Source organism: Peromyscus californicus, unplaced genomic scaffold (assembly GCF_007827085.1).
Source record: "Peromyscus californicus insignis strain IS unplaced genomic scaffold, ASM782708v3 Scaffold_1__1_contigs__length_55948999, whole genome shotgun sequence".
NCBI lineage: Eukaryota > Metazoa > Chordata > Mammalia > Rodentia > Cricetidae > Peromyscus > Peromyscus californicus.
Window position 1 is genome coordinate 39,025,783 of NW_026294492.1, and position 24,076 is coordinate 39,049,858.

Here is a 24,076-nt window from a genome sequence, read left to right on the forward strand (position 1 = left end):
CATTTCTTCAAAGGCTGCTAGATATTATTTGTTTTATAAAGATAAAAATAGTTGGGTTTCCTAAACACAGTTTCTCTCCTGGAAAAATTATCCCCTTTCAACTGTGTTTTTCTCTTAGAAAAAAAAATTCATTATTTCAATTATAAATGTCTTTTGATATGCAGTATCTTACTTACATTTTTATGACCTCATTAAGTCCCTTGAAAGCCTGGGATGGGATCACTTTGACAGGGAGATAGGTGAGTGATCTGGAAAAAAGAAAAGACAAAAAGCTCAAGGGTTGGGACTGGCTGCTTTCCAAGTTCATGAACAGTGTGTGTGTGTGTGTGTGTGTGTGTGTACATGCGCACGCATGCATTCACTTGCCACTGTAAGATTAACAACTGGATTCCGGTTTAATCATCTAACTTGTATCAGTAGGTGATTGTGCCAGGGGTCATTCCCGGTCCTTATCAGAATGTGTCACTTGGTGGTGAAGATGACGAATGTTGGGACTGCATCTCCAACAGCCCTTCTACCTGGTGATGCAGCCCAGAGCATGCCATTTAAGCACGCTGCTTCAGTTTCTTCATCAATACAGCTAAATCAATAACAATTCCTGTCCTGTAGGGCTGTTGAGAGATTTCATCAGGATAGCCCCAAATGGGGCATGGCACCAAGTAAATAATTACCAACAGTTCTGAAGCGCCCTGCTTGGTTTGGTTTTGAAGGTGGACAAGAAGCTATTTGGGGTTGTGAGGAAACAAGTAAGGAATGACAACCAGAAACTCTGTGAGTGAGAGAAGGAAAGGTTCACTGGGAATATGTCTCTCTCTCAACCGCCGTGACCTTTTGCAGGCAGCTGATTCCAGCCTCGCAACCGGATCACTTCCTCCTCTGGTTCATTCATCTGTGCATTTCCTGGCATTTGAGGGGGTACCTATGAGAAGTTTTCCTTCAGATACTCAAAGCCACTGGGAGTACCTATGTATTCTCACAGTTGTTTCCAGAGCTGTACAGGATGTAAGCACTGAGAAAAGAGTGACGTCAGCTACGGCAAAACCAGTGCTGAGTGACGTGTGAGTGTCAAAGGAACCTGATGTAAAGATAACGTAGGAGATGCTTCATCAAGTCAAGGAAGATTATTCAACCACTGGTTGGGTATTTGCAATGGCTCCAAGACTTTTGGGCCCAAGGCCATGAAGGATGTAGATCAGGACATTTCCGGTGACGGCACACATGTGAGAGCAGCCTGCTCGCCCACGCATCTGCACAGAAGAAATTACCTTAGCCACCAGGAAAGCTCGCTTCCTCTCTGATTGCAGACTTCAGTCAGCGGGTGACAGAGGGGACTTGCTGCCTTTGTAAATTGCAGCGTGAGTTATGCACGGCAACCTATAACTATTTAATCCGCAGGACAGGAGGATGGTGGGGTGAAATGGGTACTTCCTTTTGACAGCAGAAGAAATTCGGTCACAGAGAGATTGAGTAACTGGACCAGGGCAACAAGCCAGCAGACTGCTTCAGAAGGCCTTTCCTCTGGGCAATACTGCACTGCAGGGGACATTTGAATCCTAACCTTTTCTCAGCTGGGAAGCAAAGCAGCATTACCTTGCTTCTCGTGGAAGAGTGTTCTAGAGCGTTCTACCCTCCCTGTTCCTCTCACAAAGCCATTTCACCAGTGATCCCTTCTTTGGAGATAATGAAGGGGAATTTCAGAAACTTCATTTCTGGAAAATGCTTTCACTCAACGGTTTCTTGGAGACCACGCAGAAGGAGTAATGCAAAGAAGGTTCTCTTGGTCTGTGCTTGAGGACAGTCCCACCAAGAACCCCTGTATGCCTCCCCCGCCCCCCCGTATTATTTAACCAGAGCAGCAGGGACAGCGGAGGGGGAAACCTCCTCACCATGGCATGTTTGCTTCCTATATTTCTCCTGGAATCATGTCTGCTTGGCTTACTGATTAAAAACACAGTTTTATTGCTCTTCGCACTGCCATGCCAATAAATTTCCAAAAGAGAAAGCTGTATTCTACTGTACCCCATGCAACATCAATAAAACTGACAGCCAAATTCCGATTCCAGAATCTTTATGGCTGGGGATAATGCAGCACAGAACATATTTTGGAGAGTGTTTACATAAAAGCTTCAGCTGAACCCTTCAGAGCTGTTTATTCATGCAAATGGAGCTCAACAGCTGAAGCCTCCTCTGGGCAGACAGCCTCCCCTTCCAAATGGGAGCATGCTGTGTGGTTCCCGCAGGAGCAGTTTGGTTTCGATCTGACCGGGGAGGTTGCCTGAGCTCTTGATTGATGGAGGGCTGAGGGATGAGGAGCAAAGGTTGGGCAGGAGTGAGAGTAGCTGTAGATCATGCACTGGCTGTCCCCAGTGCGAGATGAAATTTTGCCGTTGATGGCGATTCTGCAGAGCCAGAGAGGCAGCCGAGATGAGAATAAAGAGTCCCCGACATCAAAAGGACCACTGAGAACAGTGGGCGGCTTTGTGGGTGTGGCTAGGTCAAGAGAGAGGCCTGGGGCCAGAGGATGAGCAGAGAAGTGGAGTGAGGAGGTGCCTGCTGCTTTCACTGATGGAGCAGCATGGAGAACATGGTCCCAGGGCTCCAAAACGGTTTCCCACGGGCACATGTTTTTATTACAAGATGTCACATACTCATCTCTGATTTGTCTTCAATCGACAACAGTTTCTGTGCTGTCAAGTGGCTGTTTTTCATTTCTGAAAGCACCCATTCATGATGTGGCCCATATTTTTATTTTAAATTAAATATTGACACATAGTCACGAGGGGCATTGTGACATTTCATACAGGTCTACAATGCATATTGGGCAGATGAGTGCACCCACCACCTCAGACATGCTGCATTTCTTTGTGTTGGAAATTGGGAAACATTCAAAGGCCCCTCTGCTTGCTGTTTTCAAACAGTCAAAGAATTGTTTACCACAGTTAACCTACTGTGCTGTAGGATGGCGGAGCTCTTCCTCCTCCCCAGCTGTGATTTATAAGTACCATTTGGATGTCCTGCCATTGAGGGTGCTCCCTTTCTGATGGATGCCTCTGGTGGAGTTATACCTCCTACCCAGTTGTGTTTGTTAATATCCATTTGGAAGCCCTCCCTTTGAGGGTGCTCCCTTCCTGATGGATACCTCTGGTGGAGTTATTCCTCCTATCCAGCTGTGATTTGTTAATACCCGTTTGGAAGTCCTCCCTTTGAGGGTGCTCCCTTCTTGATGGAGGCCTTGATTATTCTTTCCATAGTGCCAGGAACTTGTAGCAGTGGGAACAATTGTCTAAATAAGCCCACAATCCTATTCCCATGGGCACTAAATACCTAAAAGTAAAACACATGTGCATACCTCAGGATTGTTACCCACGCTGAGTAAAGAGGAGCAGAAGTCGGAAAGGGGGATTCAAAGATTAGCTAAAATCAGAGACTCGAGTGGCCAATGATCATGTTACCCCAGTGAAGACGCATGCTCACTGAATTCCCTGTACCCAAGAAGCAAAAGGAGAAGAAAATTTTGTGTTTTGATTGGCTATCTTTTCCTTTTCGTCATTCATTTATTTTTTGAAGTTAGACATACTTTCATTAAAAAAAATAATAATAATAATTGTGACTGTCAGGAACCCCTGTGGGAAAATTGATAAATAGCAGAAGCCAGGGAGGAGGGGGAAAGGATGAGGCTAGGACAGCAGCTCTCCAGGGCAGCCTCCAGAAAAGAATGGGTGCTGTGCACACAGCAGGGAAGGCAAAGGAAGGCCCCTCCCTCTTCTGTCTAAAGCAAGTGGATGACACTCCTAACTATACATATCTCCCTAAGGGAGAGGGATGCAGGAGTGGAGACCTGGTGTAGTTTTTTTTTTTTTTTTTTTTTTTTTTTAATTCTTTGGGGGCCCACGACCCAGCTCCCAAATAAATACATGGAGACTTATTCTTACTTATGAATGCCCGTCCTTAGCTTGGCTTTTCTAACTTAAATTATTCCATTTATCTTTAACTAAATTTGCCTCTGGGCCTTTTACCTTTCTTTATTCTGTGCATCTTTCCTTCTTACTGTTAGGATCCTGCTCTTACACTTCCGGGTCTAACATCTTATGTCATCGACGTACCCACTGCGTGGTCACGCAATCTCCGCCCTAAAAAGCCACACATGGACCCCTACGGTCTCTCTGCGCCTCTCTTCCTGTGTTTCCTTTCCACCAGGCCTGGCTCCCTCCTCCTTTCCCTCCATTAAAGCTCTAAAAACTAATATTGGGTTCTGCCGTGGCTGTGACTCTTCCACTGACCAAACAGCGCCGTTTATCCTTTTACTTACTCTGTGGCTGGCTGTGTGGCTGTGTGGCTGTGTGGCTGTGTGGCTGTGTGGCTGTGTGGCTGTGTGGCTGTGTGGCTGTGTGGCTGTGTGGCTGTGTGGCTGTGTGGCTTAATGGAATTATTTTCTCTGAATTTGTCAAATGCAAATGGACTAGACACTGTTTAGGTATTTATTGCTTGTATATATTATATATAGTTATTGTACTTATTGTATATAGTTTTTCTTATATTAGTTATAACCTTTTTCCTTTTTTCTTTTTATTAGAATAGAAGGGGGAAATATGGTGTATTTTATTTGTGCTGAAATGTGACTTTATTTGTATAAGTAAAGTTGCCTGAGGATCAGAGCTAAGAGCAAGCTATTTAGCAGAAGTCTGGCGTTGGTGGCACAAGCCCTTAATCTGATCACATGGCAGGAAGAATCTCTGTGTGTTCAAGGACACAGCCAAGCAGTGACCCGAACCTTTAATCTCAGTACGAACCATAGAGACCTGGAGGTCTGTATTGACAGGCAGTGACGAGGAAGTCATGTGGTTGGGTTTAGAACCAATGAGAAGGCAGAACAGAAAGGCAATAAAAAGACAGGTCACAGGAAGAAGGTCTCTCTCTCAGGGAAAGTACGGCAGTGAGTGGTAAGATAAGGTGGTCTTAGCTCTTGGCTACTGCTTGATCTCTGGGCTTTTAACTCTTTATTTGGCTCTGTGTTTCTTATTTAATAAGACTGTTTAGAATCACATCTACAGTGGCTGGCCCTTGGCATCCTCCTCTCCATCTCCTTTTCTTGCCCCTCCCTCTTCTCTAGATTTCTCCTCTTATTTATTCTCTCTGCCCACCAGCCCCGCATATTTCTCTCTCCTGTCTTGCTATTGGCCATTTAGCTCTTTATTAGCCCAATCAGGTGTTTCAGGCAGGCACAGTAACACAGCTTTAAAGAGTTAAACAAATGCAACATACCTTTGCATCATTAGACAAATATTCCACAGCATAAGCGAATGTAACACAACTTAAATATTCCACAACAACCTGGGGATTGAGAACAAGAGTATGTGGCAGTGGAAGGGGCCTCATTCTTAGACAGCCTCTGGGGCTACCAGACAGTTGCCAGGATAAAGAAGCAAGGAGTCTAGGGTGAGTGGGAAGAGCCAGGGCCCACAAGAGTCCACCTTGCAGCATGGGTTGTTCTCTGAGTGGACAGCTGGGGCACCAGGGATCTTGTACCGATTTCACCTTTCAGTCTTACCATTTGAGATGGATTTTTAAATGAATCCATGACACAGTACAGGTGACCCCCAGATTATGACAGTACTCAAGCCTGTGCTGTAGGAGTTATGACAAGTGAAAGGATATGAACGGTGCTGGTGGCGGCGATGGTTACTGGCAGAAAAGTCACAAGCCACAGCCATGACTACCAGAGTTACAGAGAGCTTTATTGGAAGGAGGGAGGGGACAGGACAGAGGAGAGCCAGGCCTGGAGAGAGAGAGAGAGAGAGCAGAGAGAGTGCGTGAGATCTGCATCCAGCTTTTAAAGGACCGTACGTAGTTACCAGCACCCTCCGATGACGCAAGATGCAAGACCCCGAGCTGCACATATACAGGATCCCAACAACAAGTCCTTAACTGGGATGGCAAGGGCTGTCTCAGCTCTACCAGCTTTGAGATGGTCTCTATTCATTAATCCAGTCTGTGGGTCCCAAGCTACATATGGGCTAAAGCAGTGGGAGTGGCTTCCACCCCTTAGGGTTGGAATGAAGCCACTTGGAGTCCAGGGGTCCTATAAATGGCCAAGTGTCCTGGTTAGTTTTACTGTCAACTTAAGTCCGGGAAGAGGGAGCCTCAACTGAGCTGCCACTGTCAGGTGGACCTGTGGCCGTGTCTGTGAGAGATTGTCTTCATGAATGATTGATGTGGGAGGGCCCAGTCTGCTGTGGGCTGCACCGTCCCTTAGAAGGTGTAAGAAAGCCAGAGAGGGAGCCAGCCAGTAGCCTTCCTCCATGCTTTCTGTTCCAGGTTCCTGCCCTTACTTCCTTCAGGGAGGGACTGTTACCTGGAAGTGCAAGCTGAAAGAACCCCACCCCCCAAGTTGCTTTCTGTCAGAGTGAAACCAGAACATTGAAAATTCATGTTATTTAGATTAATCCAATGTCCATGAAGAAAACAAGACCAGTTTATTATGCCTTCCCTAGTCATTTCTTTCTTTCTTTTCTCTCTCTCTCTCTCTCTCTCTCTCTCTCTCTCTCTCTCTCTCTCTCTCTCTCTCTTTTTGAGACAGGGTTTCTCTGTGTAGCTTTGGAGCCTATCCTGGAACTCCCTGTGTAGACCAGGCTGGTCTTGAACTCACAGAGATCCGCCTGCCTCTTCCTCCTGAGTGCTGGGATTAAAGGCGTGTGCCACCACTGCCCGGCTTCCCTAGTCATTTCTAACATCTAATGTCTCTTAGTAGCATAGACAGCCCTGGGAGGAGCCAGTTTGTCCTGTTCGCAGGCTTGTTAACCGGCTCTCAAAGTAAGGTTTGTTTGCAGAGCATCATTGCTCTGCAGGAGGGCTCCAGGGGCTGCCTTTACAGAAGCAGATGGATTTAGAAATCCTTGGTTAAGAAAACCTATCAATTGAGATACATTTGAATTATCAAAAGGCCTTTGTTCTACAGAAGGATTCACTGCAGGGTTCCTTTAAATAGCAAACTCTCTAGGTGAATGAAAAAAATAGACTTCAATTGACACTTTTTAAAAAAAGACAGGTTCTCGGGGCATAAAGCAAATGATAGCTGGAGGGTTTTCACCTCCCTTAGGTTTCTCAGAGTGCAAGCTGCTTCCTGGGCAGCCCCACCTTCTGAGAGCCTAGGCAGAGACTTTGCCCGAGGAGGCCAGAGGAAAAATCAGGCATTCATCCGAAGTCCTCCAAACCTGGGTAGAGTCTTTGGTCATCTTGTGGGAGCTCTTACCTTTCTTTCTGCCCAGCGTGGGGTAGGAGGAAAATAATTTTATTAACCACCTTCTAACTGTTTAAGAGCGCTGTCCCCATTATCCATTCAAGAAAGGTACAAACACATACATTTTCCACAGACCATTAGCTTGTTGTTAGAGCTACACCCTGAATTTTAAAATGGAGAAAAAGGGAGAATTCAGAGGTCAAAGCTTTTGATTAAAAAAGGAAAAAAAACTTTTTGTACATAAACCTGTTGAAAAGTGGACGTGCATATTTAAATTTGAAGACTGCTAATGCTTTTGTGTTTATTACTCACGGTTTTGTTCTACATTTAACAGACACAAGATTTTCCTGCTCTTTTTGGACCTTCTCGGCAATTACAATAACGTTTGCTTTCGTTTAGAGTGAAATGAAAATGGTTCTCCTATGTCACTGAGGGTCACTTCATTCTGGTCTCTACGTTTCAGCTGAGGCTTCCACGCTAACTCAGCATGGGGTAGGAGGAGCAGATAATCTGCTAATTAAGCTTTCCATCAGGAAATCTTGGAGTGCCCCTGGAAAGGACAGTCAGGTGAATACCACCATGATCTGCCAGACACACTTCCTGTGTTAGGTCCGTGAGCCAGACCAGGGGGCTCCTTACAGGTTCTTTGTCTCAGTTCCTCACTAGACAGAGGCACACTTGGGCTAGGAAAAGTGCAGTGACTTCCTGAAGCATGTGATAATTTAGAGATGGATCCTGATATTGGTCACTGGTCACCACATTCGCCAAGAATCAAGTCACCCAACCATACAATCGTTTACCTTTTCTGTGAAAAATTTTACCTTCCGAATGGAGCCTGTGGTGGTTTTGGGGGCATGCTCTCAGTCTTCAACTTGAAGGTGCAGCTTAATTCCTGTTCTTCCTTGAAGCTGTAGAGCCCCCCAAAGTGGATTTCTCGCCTTCTTCTGTCCAAGTCCGGGCCTAACGACCTCACTGCTCTTAACACTGTTTGAGAACTTCCAGGTGTTTATACGAACATGTCCCCTCTTTTGTCATAGAGCACTTAGTTTCTGGTGGCTTCTGCCTCTACTGGCCTCTTCTTCCAGTCCCTTTGTTCTTTACTAATCACCACTCTTGGTCATTCTTTATTCTACTTTGAACATTTTAGGATCCCCTAAAAGGTTTTTCTCCATTCTACCTGGACTTCTTCATACCCTACCAATTACTCTTCCTGGTAACTCCTATCATGCCACTCTGGTGCTCAAGTACCTTCTGTAAGGTCCCTTGGCCTAGTTAACCATCAACAAGTGTCTTAGAGTGGGCTCATGTGTTAATCTTTGTACTTCCTACTCTTCCTTCCCTACACTAGACTTGTGCTGTCCAATATGGCAGCCACTAGTCCACATGTGGTTGGTCCCCAGTCCACTGAAAATGTGTCTGAATTGTGATGACTTGTGGATTTCAAAAACATACCAAGATTTGGCATAAGGATATAATATTCGGTAATTTTATTTCAAGTCATTTTAGGTTACCCTTTGAAATGGTAGGAACAAAAATGGAAAAGATGTGATAAAACTATTAAATTACTTAAGCTATTAAATAAATAAATAAATAAATAAATAAATAATTTACATCTACCAGGAGAAGTTTCTCTAACAAGGGTGGATCCATGCTCTGATCTATGGTTTGACAAATAAATTATTGGAAATAAAAAAAAAAACCATACCAAGCTTTGAAGACTTGGTAAGAAAAAAAAGTCAAATATCACAGTAAGTTTTATATTGCTTGCTTATTGAGATGATGTTTTACATATACTCGATGAAATAGTTTATTAAAATTCATTTCAACTTTAGAAAACTTCCTAAATGTGGCTACCAGAAAATTTTACATTATGCTCATGGCTCACACCTTCCCTCTGGATAATATCTTCCTAGACAAACCTAACCACCTGTGCTTCTTGAACTTGTCTCACGTGTGCCTGACATTCACACTTTTTCTACCACCTGGTACATCTTCACCCTGGTACATCTTCTACCCTTACTTCTAGGTCCCTTTCAGGCTATGCACTTGAAGGAATGTATCTTCCATATATAACTGTATACACTTTCTCTCTTGAGCAGTGTGAGGTGCACAGAACATGTATTCTGGAACCAAAGCACTCAGCTTCAAACCACATCTGCATTTCAGATCTATAGAATGCATGTCATCTGTAAAATCTATAGTTTTGATACTAAATTTAAAAATGCCAAGATAGAGAGAGGGTGGGAGAAGAGGTAAGTAACACTGTGGATGTTTGAAAATGCCTCCTGGAAACCTACTATTTTATAAGCTTCTTAAATAATATGTGTATCCATACAAAAGAGTTGGAGTTATCCTACACAGGAGAGATAATGTGTGTGGTTGTGTGAGTAAGAATGGCCCCCATAGGCTTAGTCACCAGAGAGTGGAACAGTTTGGAAGGATTAGGGGGTGTGGCCTTGTTGGAGTAGGCCTGGGCTTCTTGGAGGAAGTGTGTCACTGTGGGGTGAGCTTTAAGGTTTCAAAAGTCCATGCCAGGCCCAGTCTTTTTCTCTGTCTCTCTGCCTGCAGATCGAAATACAAAGCTCTCAGCTTACTGCCCCAGCACCTGCCTGCACACCACCATGCTCCACCATGATGATAATGGACTAACCCTCTGGAACTGTAAGCCAGCCCACAATTAAATGTGTTCTTTTATAAGAGTTGCCTTGGTCATGGTGTCTCTTCACAGCAATGGAATAGTGACTAAGACAGCATCTTTCCTGGAAGCCATAGGTTGTCAAATGAAAAGTCCAGTGGCAGGTGTGGAATACTCCTCTCACGTTGCTGGTCAGGGGTGCCATGAAACCCCCAAAATAATACAGGCTACTGTCACTGATCTTAGATGCCCACAAGAACTCAATGATACCCTATTGCTAAAGACACCACACACTTTGGTTGCAGAACATGGAGAAATCAAGTTGGTACTAATCAAGTTGATTTCCTCCCTGTTGGCCAGCTTCGTATTACTGGAAGGAGCTGTGTAGGCAGTTGGTAGTAAAAACATCCCCAACAGTCTTACATAGCTGTAAACTTTATGAATTACAATAATGACCAGTGAGGCAAGATAAGACTGGGATGTAACAGTGGCATGAATATTAGAAGGTAACTAATTACTTTCTGGTTGTATTTAAGGCTTACTCCACAGGAGGAAATGCTTGACTAGGAATTTGGCTGAGAACCCATTGTAGGGGAGCTCAGAGGCCCCTGAGGTGAATATAGTGTACTATTATTTTCCTAAATGTACATAGTATCAAACTGCCCTTCAAATTCCTATCTCTATGTCCATGGATTAGTGTAGCTCTCAGACCTTATCAGTGAAGTTTCTTTGTCTAATGGACAGTAGTTAATGCAGAAAGTCATAACTGACCAAAGGGAAGAGAAGAAGTGCCATGGAGTGCTCAGGCAGAAATGGGACATCTGTATATGTTCCCTCCCCCTCACCCGCAAGGCTAAGAACCATTGCAGAAGAGGGAGCGGGAAGACTGTGAGAGCCAGAGGTCAGATAGGACCAGAGGGAAACAGTGTCTTCCAGACAAGGCAAGATTGCTATACTCATGAACTCATACCAGCTGGGATGATCTGCAAGGGAGGGTCATCACCCCCAGCTCCTGAAGAGCTGTTGTCCATTTATGGCTTCTGGGAGAGGGAAAGTCAGTTTTCTTTAAGGGTGTGGTCCCTCCTAGGTTTATCACTGTCCAGTGTATGAGTGTGTGGGCAGTTCAAACTGGACTTGGTAGGTTATTTATTTATTTTTTTTTCAAATGAGGTTGTGAAGCTGGCCAGGGGTATGGAGAGGTGGATCTGAGAGGAGTTAGGCTTGGGGAGGAGTGGGAGTGGATATTAATACACTGTATGCAGTTCTCAAATAATACATAAAATATTATATGGAAAAATCTTACATAATACTAACCCAGGACTTAGCACAAGACAGGAACTCAGCATGTGCTTTTTTACTCAGAGCCTCTCACTGTGAGTGACTGAAGTTATCTGGACTATGCCTCACACAGCTCCACTTCCTTGGCCGGGCCAGCATGAATGGGTGCAATAATTTGGAGTTGAGTCTTCTACTTGTCCCGGGTCACTCTCCCGTCTATAAAGTACATATTCCTTGTTCTTCACTCTGCCTCTCCACTGGTTAGGGATGGGATGACTGAGAGGAAGGTGGCCATGCCCACTTGGTACTGTTCTCTTACACTCAACTTGGAGAAGCCTCACTTGATAGCCTTTCAGGGAGATGACAAAGGACGACTTCCCCGTGAAATGTTTTGACTCTAGGGAGCCACTTTGAGAGTTCACATTTGCTCATTGATTTAAAAAATTCCAGCCAGTTGGAACTTCCCCAGTGGGAAATGCAGTTTGAGTGACTAGCCTCTGAGACGGCCATTTCCCGAGCATCCAGGAAGCTCCTGCAAGGAGTTTATGAAATATCCTGTGAACAAAGATGTTACAAAGATTCTGTGGATAATGGCTTTTCCAAGTCATTTGTGCAACAACTAAATTAAAAATACAAAGCCTCCGAGGAAAATGGTAAACACATCTAAGCCCTTACTCAAAATCCATTTAAAGTTTTCTAAAGACACATAGCAAAATAACTCAATGTGCCCTCTAAACTCAAATTCCTCCAGCAATAATATAACATGACAAGAATAACTCTGGTAAATGAAACTATGTGTTGAATTCTCCCCAGGGAATGCCTGTGTCATCTATAACAATTTCTCAAAAATACTTCTCAGAGGTAGAGAATATTATGTTGTCAGGGCAGCGACCCTGTAGATATGCTTCAGGAAGCTCCTTCATTCATTACAAGCTTCTCATTCCCAACACTTCCAAATGCCTTCACTCTCTTTTTCTTTTGGAACTGAACATATAAATACTGGCTGCGGTTGATATACCAAATACTGCTAATTAACCTGAAGATGGAATTGAAGTACCTGAAATTACAAAACTCAGCTTGCTGAATTAGTCCTTCAAAGGCTTCTTTGCTACTTTGGCTAAAAAAGATGCTTCCTACCACTGGACTCCACCACACTTATGGTCTTTCTCTGGCTTGTAATCACTGCATTTCCTGCAGTCACCTGAGCATTGGTCCTTTCTCTCATACGGTTCCTGGAGGGCAAGGCATGGGGTTTTGGATCCCATATTTCAGTGGATAGATCATGAGTGGTCAGCAAGTCTGACCACAACCTTTTCCGGGTCTAGTCTGAGGCCCGGAGATGGGAAATAAGGAAAGAAAAGGACTCAGACAGGAGCCTGGCAGTCCTCTGGGGCGTTTGAGTCTGAAATCAGCTTGGTCCTGGAGAGGGATATTTCAGAGGCGGCTCAAGCCGGGTTGTCAGAATGTTAGACTCCAGGCAGTAATGAGCTTTGTTGTTTTGAGGTTTTAACTTATTCGCCTCCCAGGTTGACGAGGACCAGTGGATCATTTTCTCTAATGAACACCTCCCAGGCACAAACCCATTCTGTTAGGCTTGGCCTTTGGATGATAGATACTTGCTGTGCGGCTGTAGATCTGGGCTGTGGATTTTTCAGTCTTCCTGCATTGCCAGTTTGTTACGATAATACTTTGGCATTATGGGAAACCTCGATTTTCTAGCCCTCTTGGCTTTGTTGCTGTACTTACAGAGCTACACTCAGAGGTAAGAGCCATCCCACCCTCGTTATAAAAGCCCCAGGATCAACTGCCAGACCAAACCTGCAGTGAAAATTAGGGAAGAGGGCCTGTGTTAGAGTCTAAACTGCCCAGGATTATCCTCCTGATCAATTAGGGGGCTGTGCTAGCCTCTGCTCTATCACACCAGAGCATCCCTACCCCAGGCTCCAAGATGCCACCGCTGATGGTCACGAGAAGCTGGGGACCCGGGAGTAACCTCCAGGCATCAGAGTCAAGGGCAAAGTCTTCCTTCTGTAAGTGGAAGTTTGTTTTCCAACTGGGCTGTTCTGAATTTGGCTCAGGTGTTATTAGAGGGTTATGGTTCAAGGTCATGTGCAGAGCAGCTGTGGGCAGTTTGCTGCCTGGGAGGGGTGTCATCTGCCAATAGTGAGAAAGCTGGGGGGAAAAAAAAATGAAGACTCGGTGGAGAAGCTCCCAGAGAGTGCCCACAAACCAGAGCTCGGTGAGCGGTGTTCTTTTAACTCGCTTCCCAAAAGACAAAACAAAACAAAAGCTCTGGTAGGAAAACTGCTCATCTTCATTAAAATCTGCATTTTCTCCGACCAAGAGAAAGTACAGGCACAGAGAAGGCTGTCCAAAGGAGCCGGCCTCTTCAGTCTGAAGGGGACAGCAGGGCTTCTCTACGGTTCTGCTCCACTGCCAACCCGTGTGAACAACCGGAATTACCCATGGCTAGGACACTTCGAGGGCTGCTGCTCTGGGAGATGGTATTCTGGCAAGAGTTTTTTGTTCCGTATTTCAAGACATGAAGGCTGGGACCGGAGAGACGGATCAGTGGCTAAGACCACATGCTGCTCTTGCAGAGGAGCTGCCTTTGATTCCTAGCGCTCTTCTGATGCTCGCAACCAAACATCTGTAATTCCAGTTCCAGGGATCTGATACTTTCTCCTGGCTTCATTGGGCACCAGACTCCCATGTGGTGCATGTACATACATGCAGGCAAACACTCATACAAACAACATGAAAATTAAGTTTTCTTTTCAAAACATCTCTCTCTCTCTCTCTCTCTCTCTCTCTCTCTCTCTCTCTCTGTGTTGGTATCTGCATGAATTTATGCGTACTATGTGCAAGTGCCCACAGAGGCCAGAGGGTTCAGAATTCCTGAAACTGGAGTTACAGGCATTTGCGAGCTGCCAGGTATGGGTGCTGGGAACCAAACTTGGGTTCTCTGCAAGAGCAGCCTGTGTTTTTAACTGCTGAGTCATCTCTTCAGCCCCAAATCAATCAATATAAAAAAGGAAGAGTACATGAAGGCCGACTAATAGGCTTGAGAGGCAGAGAGTGGTTGGTGAATGAGCAGAAAAGAGCCTTGAATTCACAGATTTGGGAGTTAAATAATCAAAACTCCAGGCAGCCCGAGGAACTATTTTCTAAATGAGGATCTACTCCCAAAGCCAAAGGGATTCTGTTGTGATCCAATTGGTTTCCATGCTTTTTCATGAGATTTTAGGAGCTGTTTGTGTTTTGGTGTCCTGCTATGGGCTTCATTTGCTTTCTTCAAAAGGATGATTTTCACAAATAAAGTCTGTATCTCCCCGAGCTTGGTACAAAGTACATTGGCTCAATTATATGGAAGAATTACCTTCCAAGCATGGCTCGACAGGCTGAATCTGAACAGAATCTTCTAGAAGTCCAAGTTCTTGCTGGACCTTGGAAGGCTTTCTCTTCTGTTCTGTGGGTACTTTGATGTGACCTGGTAGTTGGTGTTCCCTGCTCTGGAACCCGTATGTCCCCAGTCACTTGCCTTGTAGTTATTGTTATTGGGTTTTTTTTGTTGTTGTTGTTTTTGTTTTTTTTTTTTCGAGACAGGGTTTCTCTGTGTAGTTTTGGTACCTGTCCAGGATCTTGCTCTGTAGACCAGGCTGGCCTCGAACTCACAGAGATCCGCCTGGCTCTGCTTCCCGAGTGCTGGGACTAAAGGCGTGTGCCACCGCTGCCCGGCCCTGTTGTTTTTAATGGCTCCTGGGATGGAGATCAATGACTAAAACAATCTAAATGGGTATAGTGATATGAATAAACTTTTGTAGTCCCCACCTCTTGTTTTCTTGATTGGTTGATTGACAGATTGCAGTACTGGGGATGGAACCCAGGTTCCAAGCCTGTGAGGCAAGTGCTGTCACTGACTTACATTCCCAGCCAGGCCTTGCTTCTCTGGAGATGCAGCTGCTATTTGTCTTTCAAAGGACAAAGAGAGTGCCAGAAGATTGTAGGATCTGGATGCTAACATAACATACAAAGACACAAACAACTCCCTTGACTACCCACAGAACCCTTTCCACTACTGTTCTTGAGTAGATGAAGATTTGCGATGTTTAGATGTAGGATGCGTTAGCACACACACTCACTTCTTGCATTGGTTCATTGTTCTATTCAGCTATGTACTCAGGTTTCCCAGGCTGACTTTGCACTTACTATGTAAGCAAGGCTGACCTTGAATTCTTGGAGATAGGACGATTCTCCTGCCTTAGCTTTCTGAGTGCTGGGATTACAGATATGCACTGCCACATCTAACCTGTCTCCTCAATTCAATCATTCTGTAGCCCAACAAACAGTTTAATCATCATGCCTATGGAATTCTGGGAATGCTAAGTTAAATCAGACTTCTTCAAGTGGTTCTCAGTCCATCATGCTGATTGAAAATCATTAGCTGAGGGAAGATTTGCCCCCCTAAGGCGTCTCTATTTTGCCTTGTCATAATTTGGGAGAACAGAACTGCTGGCATCCAGTGGTCGGGGATCAGGGATGCAGACCAACAGTCCACAACACACCACCTCTGCCCTCAAACGTTAAGGTGCTGAGTGAGGTTCAGCCAACTGGTCTATTGGAGAAGGCACACTTGAACAAATGATATGTGGAAGAAAGATGTCTGTGAGTATTTGGAGGTGAGTGTGAGTGTGAGTGTGTGTGTGTGTGTGTGTGTGTGTGTGTGTGTGTGTGTGTGTGTGTGCTGTGTGTAGCAAGCATGGTGAAGGCTTCAGGCAGAAGAGATTCCTGGTTTGTGCTTGATCTCTTTGCATGCAAGCATCGAACAATGACTTAAATTAGTCGACAGGGATATTTTCTCTTTTTGTACAGTTCTCTGTACAAAATCAAGGATTTCTGATGGCTTTCCATCTTCCTTTAAAATTGCTTTTTTCTTTTTCTCCAAAGGGTCTGGGAGAGGGAACGAGAGGGAGGCCTCATTCAGTTCTTTTCTTTCCGGCCAGGTCCCTCTAGCGGAACCTCTGCTTCTTGTATAGCTTCCTTCTCTATTTCAAGGTTCAGCTTCCTCCCCTCACCGTTGGTCCACAAAGCCTTCCTCTGGAGGACTGGGTCCCTCAGGATTCACTGGATCTCTAAGTTTCTTAGAGCCTTTCATGCCCCCTCTCTCCTCTTACCCTAGTCTCCTGGGTGAGTCTCCCCTCCTCAGAACAGAGCCACACTCTCCACGTGAGCCAGTCACCCCACGGGAGCTGTCCTGGACCCTGACCCCACCCAGAGCGGTGGAGAGAGAGAGAGAGAGAGAGAGAGAGAGAGAGAGAGAGAGAGAGAGAGAGAGACACTCGGGGAAAGTGTGTCAGGAGGCCCGCCTTCCGGGCACACTGGACGGGTGGGTGCTCACGTTTTCTCCTTACAGAGTCTCTGGGTTGTGTCACTAGCAAACATCTAGAAACTTGATCTCTGTTTAGAAGACACAACATGCAAACAATAAATTGCCACAATTATTATTAGCATTTACTTACAGGTTTTCAGAAGCTGTTTCCATATCGAGCAGCTCAACCTTTCTGTTGTCATAGAGACAAAGATCTTTATATAACTGTGTGCAAGGTGAGATTTCCCCGCCCCCTCCCTCCTACCAGTTGCCTAGAGCTAACAGGAAGAAAGGAAAGGGAAAATTTTACATGATTTTTTTCCCATTTATCTCCCCCCCCATTAAAACAAATGAAAATGTAGGAGACTGCTTCTTGTGTCACAGTTTAGGTTTTAAACACTTATGTCTTTAATGAGAAATGGAAGGAGAAGGAAATATGAATAATTTGAATAATGCTGTTTTGAAAAATTGCCAGCAGCACGTCAGTGATGAGCAATTATCACTCACGTTCCCTTTTGTTCTTCTTTTTAAACCAAGTAGTGAACTTCAGACAAAGACCTTAGAAGGCAGAGTTTTCAGCATCTGGAATGACTGAGGCTCAGATGGGTCTGTTGAGGGAGACTGACGAATTCCGAGGTGCGTCGCAGTACTCCCCCTCCTATAACTGCCGCAGCCTGGGCGCCCCCTCCCCCTCTGCAAAGCCTAACCCTGCACACATGTTCATCCCAGACCACAGCTCCCTTCTGGAAGCCTTACTTCAAAACCTCAGCTCTCTTTTGTGTATTAACTTCGGATAACTCATGATCTCTGGTGTTTTTCTGTCTTGTGATGATTTTTCAGCTGCTTCATTTACTTCTCATCATAAATGATACATTTATGATGGAGATGACAGCCTGTGTGTGGCCCTCCGCTTTACCTCAATACTGAGTTACACCTTTGCCCACACCTTCTTTCTCCAGCACACAGATCACCCTTATCCCAAGACAAACCCTTCCCTTAAGTTCTCAGACTGTTGCTTCCCTGCTGCTCTGGTTGAGAGCTCATTCTAACAAATATGTCCTTCCTCATCCCTGGTGTCCTCCGCCTGTCCTTCCCTATGGAATTCTTCCTCTCTTCTTCTTTGAAGAAAAACAAAACGAAACAAAACAAACCTTCCATTGTTCTGATTGGTTTCTATCTGTCTCTGAGTCTGAGGTTTTAAATTTATGCTTTCTTCCTTCAATAAATAGGCAAATGTATGGAGAGGGTGATAGCTGGAGGAAGTTATGCCACCTTGAAGAGCAATGCTTTGGAGTGTTCTCCGGGGATTTCCCAGAATTTCTAATTCAGTACTATCAACCTGAAATCCAAGTCTAGCCTGGAGATGTGTCTTTGCAGCCTCAAGTTCACACTTGGAGAAACTTTGTTTCGAAGTGACAACCTTCCTATTTTTTAAAATAAGCATCTGTTTTCACATGGATGTTGGGTTCTCCTTGTTGTTCCTACAATGCCTCTATCTTCACAGAGTTCTTGCCTGAAGGACAAGGTCGTCTCTCAGTCATCTGGTCTTCAGGAAGCATGACCTTGTAAGAGCTGCCATGCTTGGTGTGAGGCTTGCTAAATGTCTAGGTGAGGATGCTGTCAGTGGGGCATGCTAAGGGAGGGCCTGTGGAGGATGCTGAGGATTCTCTAGGCTCCCTCCCAAGCCTTCAGAACCAACTCCTTCTAGAGAACCAGAATTGCTCACTTTAATTTTTATTGTTCCTACTTCCCACTTAGCCATAGTGAGCCCTGCAACTATTTTGAAGGCTTGTTTCAACCGTGCTGCGGGGCAGTGAAAAGCATCTTATAGTTTTACTTCTGCTTTCTTCAGGGAAGGGGTCTGTCGGGGTCCCCTCCTGAGGCAACATGTGAACAGCTTAGCGTCAAAGAGGTTAGAACTTGGCTTATCTGTTTCTTCTCCATCCTTAGCTATAGGCAGTTTCCACCCGGTACCAAAGTTAGAGAAGTTGGAAGCAGTTGTTGTTTTTTTTTTTTTTAATTAAAGGAAAAGTAATTTTCTTAGACAGGCAACCACAGAAAAGTAATTAATGAAGTCTCTCTTTGCAGCATAATAGCTGAGGGACCTGGAACAGGGGATTCCATCTAGTTAGATCTCAGCATCACCGTCTAAAGTGTCCAAGCCAGGTGTGCGAGAAGGGCTGTTAGTGATGCGATCACTTATAAGAGCAGCACAGGACGCTTGTCACGGAAGGGCAAGGCCAGGACGGGGAGGCAGGGCCCACAGATTTGTTGACTGATTGAAACAAATTCTATCAGCACGGCCATCACCTTCAGGGAGCAGAGCTGACAAGATAGTTAATGGAAACTAATTCAGAGAAAACCCTCACCCCTTGCCTGTTGCTCGAAACCACAACTATCCTTGAAGGCCGTTAACGTGTCCACAGGGAGCAGACCAAGTGCTCAGGAAGGGTAAATTCCTCCAAGAAGCTGGCACAGGGGCTACAGGCTTCCCGAGGGGCATGCCAGCGTTTCATTCCTGCCCCATCCTACCATGTCATCCTTTCAAATGGAGCCCAGGGAAGACCTCCACCACACTGGTGCGTTTGTGGCACCCCCACTTCCTTTGGTGGTTTTATTGGGATGAAAGCCATGTAACATAAAATCCACCTATTTCAAATGATAGTTTTAGTATTCTTATGTGAAGCCGGTGACCACAATCCAATTTTGGAAAAATTTCATCACCCTACATCATCACCTTACAGCCATTAGCAGACACCCACCCCAGCCCCTGGGACTAACCTATCAGCTTTCAGTTCATTTCCATATTAACAGGATCATGCAATTGTGAGAAACTCCTCTAAATGGAAGGACATTTGGTATCTTGGTACTAATACCCCCCCACCCCCCTTTATCCCGTGGCTTCAGGAAGCATGGCCTTCCTCTGCTTGCTGATGCTTGCAATCCCTCACTCACATCTGTGGCTGGCACAGCAGAAGCCAGACGCCAGGCTTGTCTTTCACCATGTAGCTAACCAGGCTGAGTGGCAAGCACATTGCCACAGGCACTTAGGAGCTCACCTGGTGGCTGGAGGCCAGACAGCCAGCATCCCTGCTGACAAATCAGGTCACCCCCGGCGGGCGCTATGGCCTGAGCACTTTGCCCCTAGATGACCACAGCTGCGGAGCCCACAGCAGCCTACCTAGACCCAGCTGGCCAAGGCTCACACCCACTCAGACTGCTCAGGCTGAGAACACTGGTGAAGGAGGGCTACCTGCTTCACCAGACCTCCAGTCAGCTACAAAGAGAGGCCTCCTGTGGCTTTGGGACAGTTTTAAGTTACCTGCCTCAGTTTCCCCCACGAGGAAAGTGCAGGTCTGAGCTGCACGGAAGTAACAGAAACAGCCAAAACTCGGGGGTCCTCGTCACTCGGAAGGGTGATAAGTTTCCTAGGGTGAAGAGCCACGCCCTGCTTTCCTGCAAAGGGGCTCAACACTTGAGCAGCAAAAGGCAGGGGTATGGGGCGCCATGTACTCACAGTCGGGAGAGGCCGTCGCGAGGGCCGGGGCAGCGCAGGGCGCCGTCAGGGACGCAGTGGCAGGGCTCGGGGCAGCGCGACCCTGGCAGCTCTCGGGGCTGTAGCGGTGACGGCTTCAGCACCAGAATCGCCAGCGCCTGCAGCAGTCTCAGCGCCGGGGCCCGCCGCCCCATGGCCGGCCAGCCTGAGTGTGAGCTCCCGGGCTGGGCCAGTATCTTGGACCACCCGGGGGGCCGCCCGCCCCCTCTGCCCGCCCCTCGGCCAGCCTTCCCACCCGCCGGCCCCCACCCGCTCCCGCCCTCCCCTCTCACCGTGCCTCTGGCGAGTCCCGGCTCTCCTTGACCTGGGACGGTGGCCAGCTACCCCATCGCGGTTTCCCTGGGACCCGTCCTCGACCCTAAGCCTGCAAATGAACTCAGGGTTTGAGAGCAGAGTGGCCTGTGGTCAAGTGATCCCAGTGAGAAGTAGGGGTTCTGAACTCCGCCCTGCCAGGGGTGTGAAGCGGTGGGATCTACGGGATCTTCTGAATCCTTGTCTTGGTTCCAGGAGAGGATCAGAGGGTCGCTGTCCGCATCCACAGCAGAACAGCAGAAGTGCGGGCTGAGCAGTGTCTCACTCAGCTCCGGCTCTGCTCCTCCAAGTTACCTCTTCCTTCGCAGCTTCCTCAGTGACCCTCTCCACTTCTGGTGACTGTGATTGTATTCCTCAGCATCGCTGTTTGGGTCTGTCCTCTATCTCCCCCACTGTACTGTGAGGCCTTTGAGAGCAAAATCCAATTCGGGTTTACTTTGTGTTCATTCTGCAGTTAATAAAGATTTGCTGGGTGAACAGGTGAAAGGACTGTACTGAGCAAGCGCCTAACCTCAACGAGTGTCCAGCATACTTTAACCTTTGTGACGGATGCCTCGCCTCATATCATGTCTCCATGTCACAGCAAACTTGCAGGGTGCTTACAGCAAGAACTCAATTTCTTTGGTCAGCCTGCATATAAATGGAGGAATACTGTTGGGACTCCTGTCTCTCACCAATGTAAAACACCTGCTCTATGCTCTGTGATTCTTTTTTTTTTTAATTAAGAATTTTTTTCATTCATTTGACATACCAATCAAAGATCCCCCTCTTCCCTCCTCCTGCTCCCCAAACCTTCCCTCCAATCCACCTCCCCCTCCTCCCCACAAAAAGCCAAGGCCTCCCATGGGGAGGCACATACAGTAGAGGCAAGTTCAAGCCCCTCCCCCTGCCTCAAGGCTGCACAAAGTGTCCCATCACAGGTAGTGGGCTTCAGAAAGCCCGTTCATGCACCAGGGATGGATTCTGATCCTACCGCCAGAGGACCCCCCAAGCAGATCAGGCTACACAATTGTCTCACCATGCAGAGGGCCTAGTCCAGTCCCATGCATGCGCCACAGCCATTGATCCAACTTTTGTGAGTTCCCACTAGTTTGGTTTGATCATCTCTGCAGGTTTCCCCATCATGATCCTGATGCACTTGCTCATAGAATCCCTCCTCTCTCTCTGACTGGACTCCAGGAGCTCTGCCTGGTATTTGGCTGTGGATCTCTGCATCTGCCTCCATCAGTCATTGGAGAAAAGTTCTGTGATGACAGTTAGGGTATTCACTGATCTGATCACTGGGGTAAGCCAGTTCAGTTTAGGCAACCTCTCCACTATTTCTAGTAGTCCAGGCTGGGGTCATCCTTGGGGACTCCTGGGAGCTTCTCTAGCATCAGGTTGCTCTCTATCCCCATGATGTCTCCCTCTATCATGGTATCTCTCTTATTCCTTTCCCACTCCATCCCTGTTCCAGCCCAACCATCTCATTCCCTTATGTTCACATCCCCCATCCCCTACCCTCCATTGCTCACTCCTCACTCCCAGCTCACTCATGGAGATCTCATCTATTTCCCCTTCCCAGGTTGATCCATGCGTCTCTCTTTGGGTCTTCCTTGTTAGTTAGCTTCTCTGGAGTTGTGGGTTGTTGTCTGGTTATCCTTTGCTTTACTTCTAGTATCCACTTATGAGTGAGTACATACCATGTTTGTCCTTCTGAGTCTGGGTTACCTCACTCAGGATGATATTTTCCATTCATTTGCCTGCAAATTTCATGATGTCATTTCTTTTCTCTGCTGAGTAGTACTCCATTGTGTATATGTGCCACATTTTCTTAATCCATTCTTCAGTTGACGGGCATCTAGGTTGTTTCCAGGTCCTGGCTATTATGACTAATGCTGCTATGAACATAGTTGATGCTCTGTGATTCTAAACCCCATGGAAACAAGACCCGATCTTACAGCAAACCTGGGAATGAATCAATTCCCCTCTGCTCTGTTCCTTCCAAGGATTAATTCTGAACACTAGAAATGTTAACAGTTTTTCTGGATGAGGTAGACGGTGGGAGCTGAGAAGGCCTCTAAAGTGTTCAGGGTGGGAAGCAGAAGGGCAGATCTCTCCTGAAGGCAGTTCTCAAGGGCGGCTTCCTCAGTCACCAGTTTATAGTCTTTATTGCTATTGTTCTTAAATGTCCCAGCTTTGCCCACATGTGATCTTTGACTTACATTTTCACATCTCTGTGCATTCTTCCCAAGGCTTGCATGATCCCCTCTTCCTTCTCTGTTTTCCATTAGGTATACTCCTGGTTGTATTTGAAGACAGACACTTGCCCCTTCCACGTGACTCAGCATAGCTTACTAGTGCCTGGCTTGAAAGCTTGTGACTTCAAACTTAAATTAAGCATACGATTTTGCTTTCCCCTGTCAACTGATCTTAGGACTTCGAGGCATGTCATAGCTTCTAGTTCAGAGTTGGTGCTCCATACGTATCTGCTGAACAAGAAAATGAATAGTGAAACCTGGGCTCAGACCTGTAGCAGATCCTCAGTGGGTTTTAGCTTTGTCAGATTTTAGTAGTGCTGGTGAAGTCGCACTGGGCTTTAAACACTTCTACCATGTAGCCTTGATGGTAAGAGGTAACAGACGAGGAACTCCAAGTGGCTGAATGGCATTATTCCAAGTCTCATGTTTTATGTGTGGCTTTTATTTTTATTTCATAGTTTATCATATGTATATATATATATATACATATATACATATGTATAGACATATGTGTGTATGTGTGTGTGTGTGTGTTCCTAGAGCACATGTTACTTCCCATTCCCCCATGTGTACTGTTTGCAATCATGGCTGACTCTGGGAGCAGTGGCTATTCCAGGAATCGTTATGCCCCTGTGTAGTAGCAGAAGTACTGGGAAGTGGAGACTTTGGGAGTTTCTTCTGTCTGTGACTCGGTCTTTAGTTTCTTCCTCTGTAGGAGGAAGGGTTGCTTTTATCCAAAGAGTTTTCCTTTTCCAAAATGCATGGACTTTGTGAGCAGTTCCCCCTGGTGTTGTTGTATACACGACTTGATAACTTGTCATGGAAATCAAATCCTGTTTTCATGAGGATGTTCACATGGAAGAAAGTTTCACACAAAACAATTTCTGTCCATGATTAATTTTAGTTGGGTCTCATCACAGCCAATTCTTGCTACATAATCATGATAATCAAATCACATTGAATTGCTGGTTACAGTCACAAAAATTTGCTACCTGTTCCTGTTCATTAATAGATGACCTCCTTGGAGTGGGTAGTTTTAGATCTGAGGGGCTTCTGCTTTCTATAACTAGCTGTGGAGATACTTTTGTCATAAAACTTGAAAACAGCATGATGCAAAGAATGGCTAATTACAGTTTATTGACAAAATAATGTGGGTTAAAAAAAAATCCCAGTAAAACTCCCCAAAGTTTCTGAACAGAACTTCTCACATTTTAGGTTATGGAACTGTCATTTACAAAGCTTAAAAACCAAAGATTCCCAAGACTTCCCCCAAGAGATTCCAACTCAATATGAGATGTAAAACGAAGGCCAGAACCTGCATTTTGACAAACCGCCCCACACATCTTGATACATGCAACGAAGGTTCTCAGAACAGAATTTGAGAAACACTAAAACTACAAGTCTAGAACTGAATTTGCCTTGGGGAGCTCAAGGATCCTTTTGAATAGCT

General features: G+C 45.9%; 1 protein-coding gene across 4 annotated transcripts in view; it reads right to left on the minus strand.

The window, feature by feature from the left end:
• The window catches only part of Lhcgr (luteinizing hormone/choriogonadotropin receptor), a 58,787-nt gene extending 38,538 nt beyond the window's left edge, over positions 1-20,249 (minus strand). For 2 of the 4 annotated variants that reach the window (XM_052746538.1, XM_052746537.1), the window contains exons 1-2: positions 20,036-20,243; positions 177-248 (exon numbers count right to left, since the gene is read on the minus strand). In XM_052746538.1, the coding sequence (XP_052602498.1) occupies positions 177-248; positions 20,036-20,208 (245 nt within the window). In that variant the 5' untranslated portion in view covers positions 20,209-20,243. Of the gene's footprint in view, positions 1-176; positions 249-16,669; positions 16,761-20,035 lie in introns of those variants that run through there. The other 2 variants (XM_052746539.1, XM_052746540.1) reach the window with 2 other exon arrangements.
• Between the last annotated feature and the right edge of the window lie 3,827 nt (positions 20,250-24,076).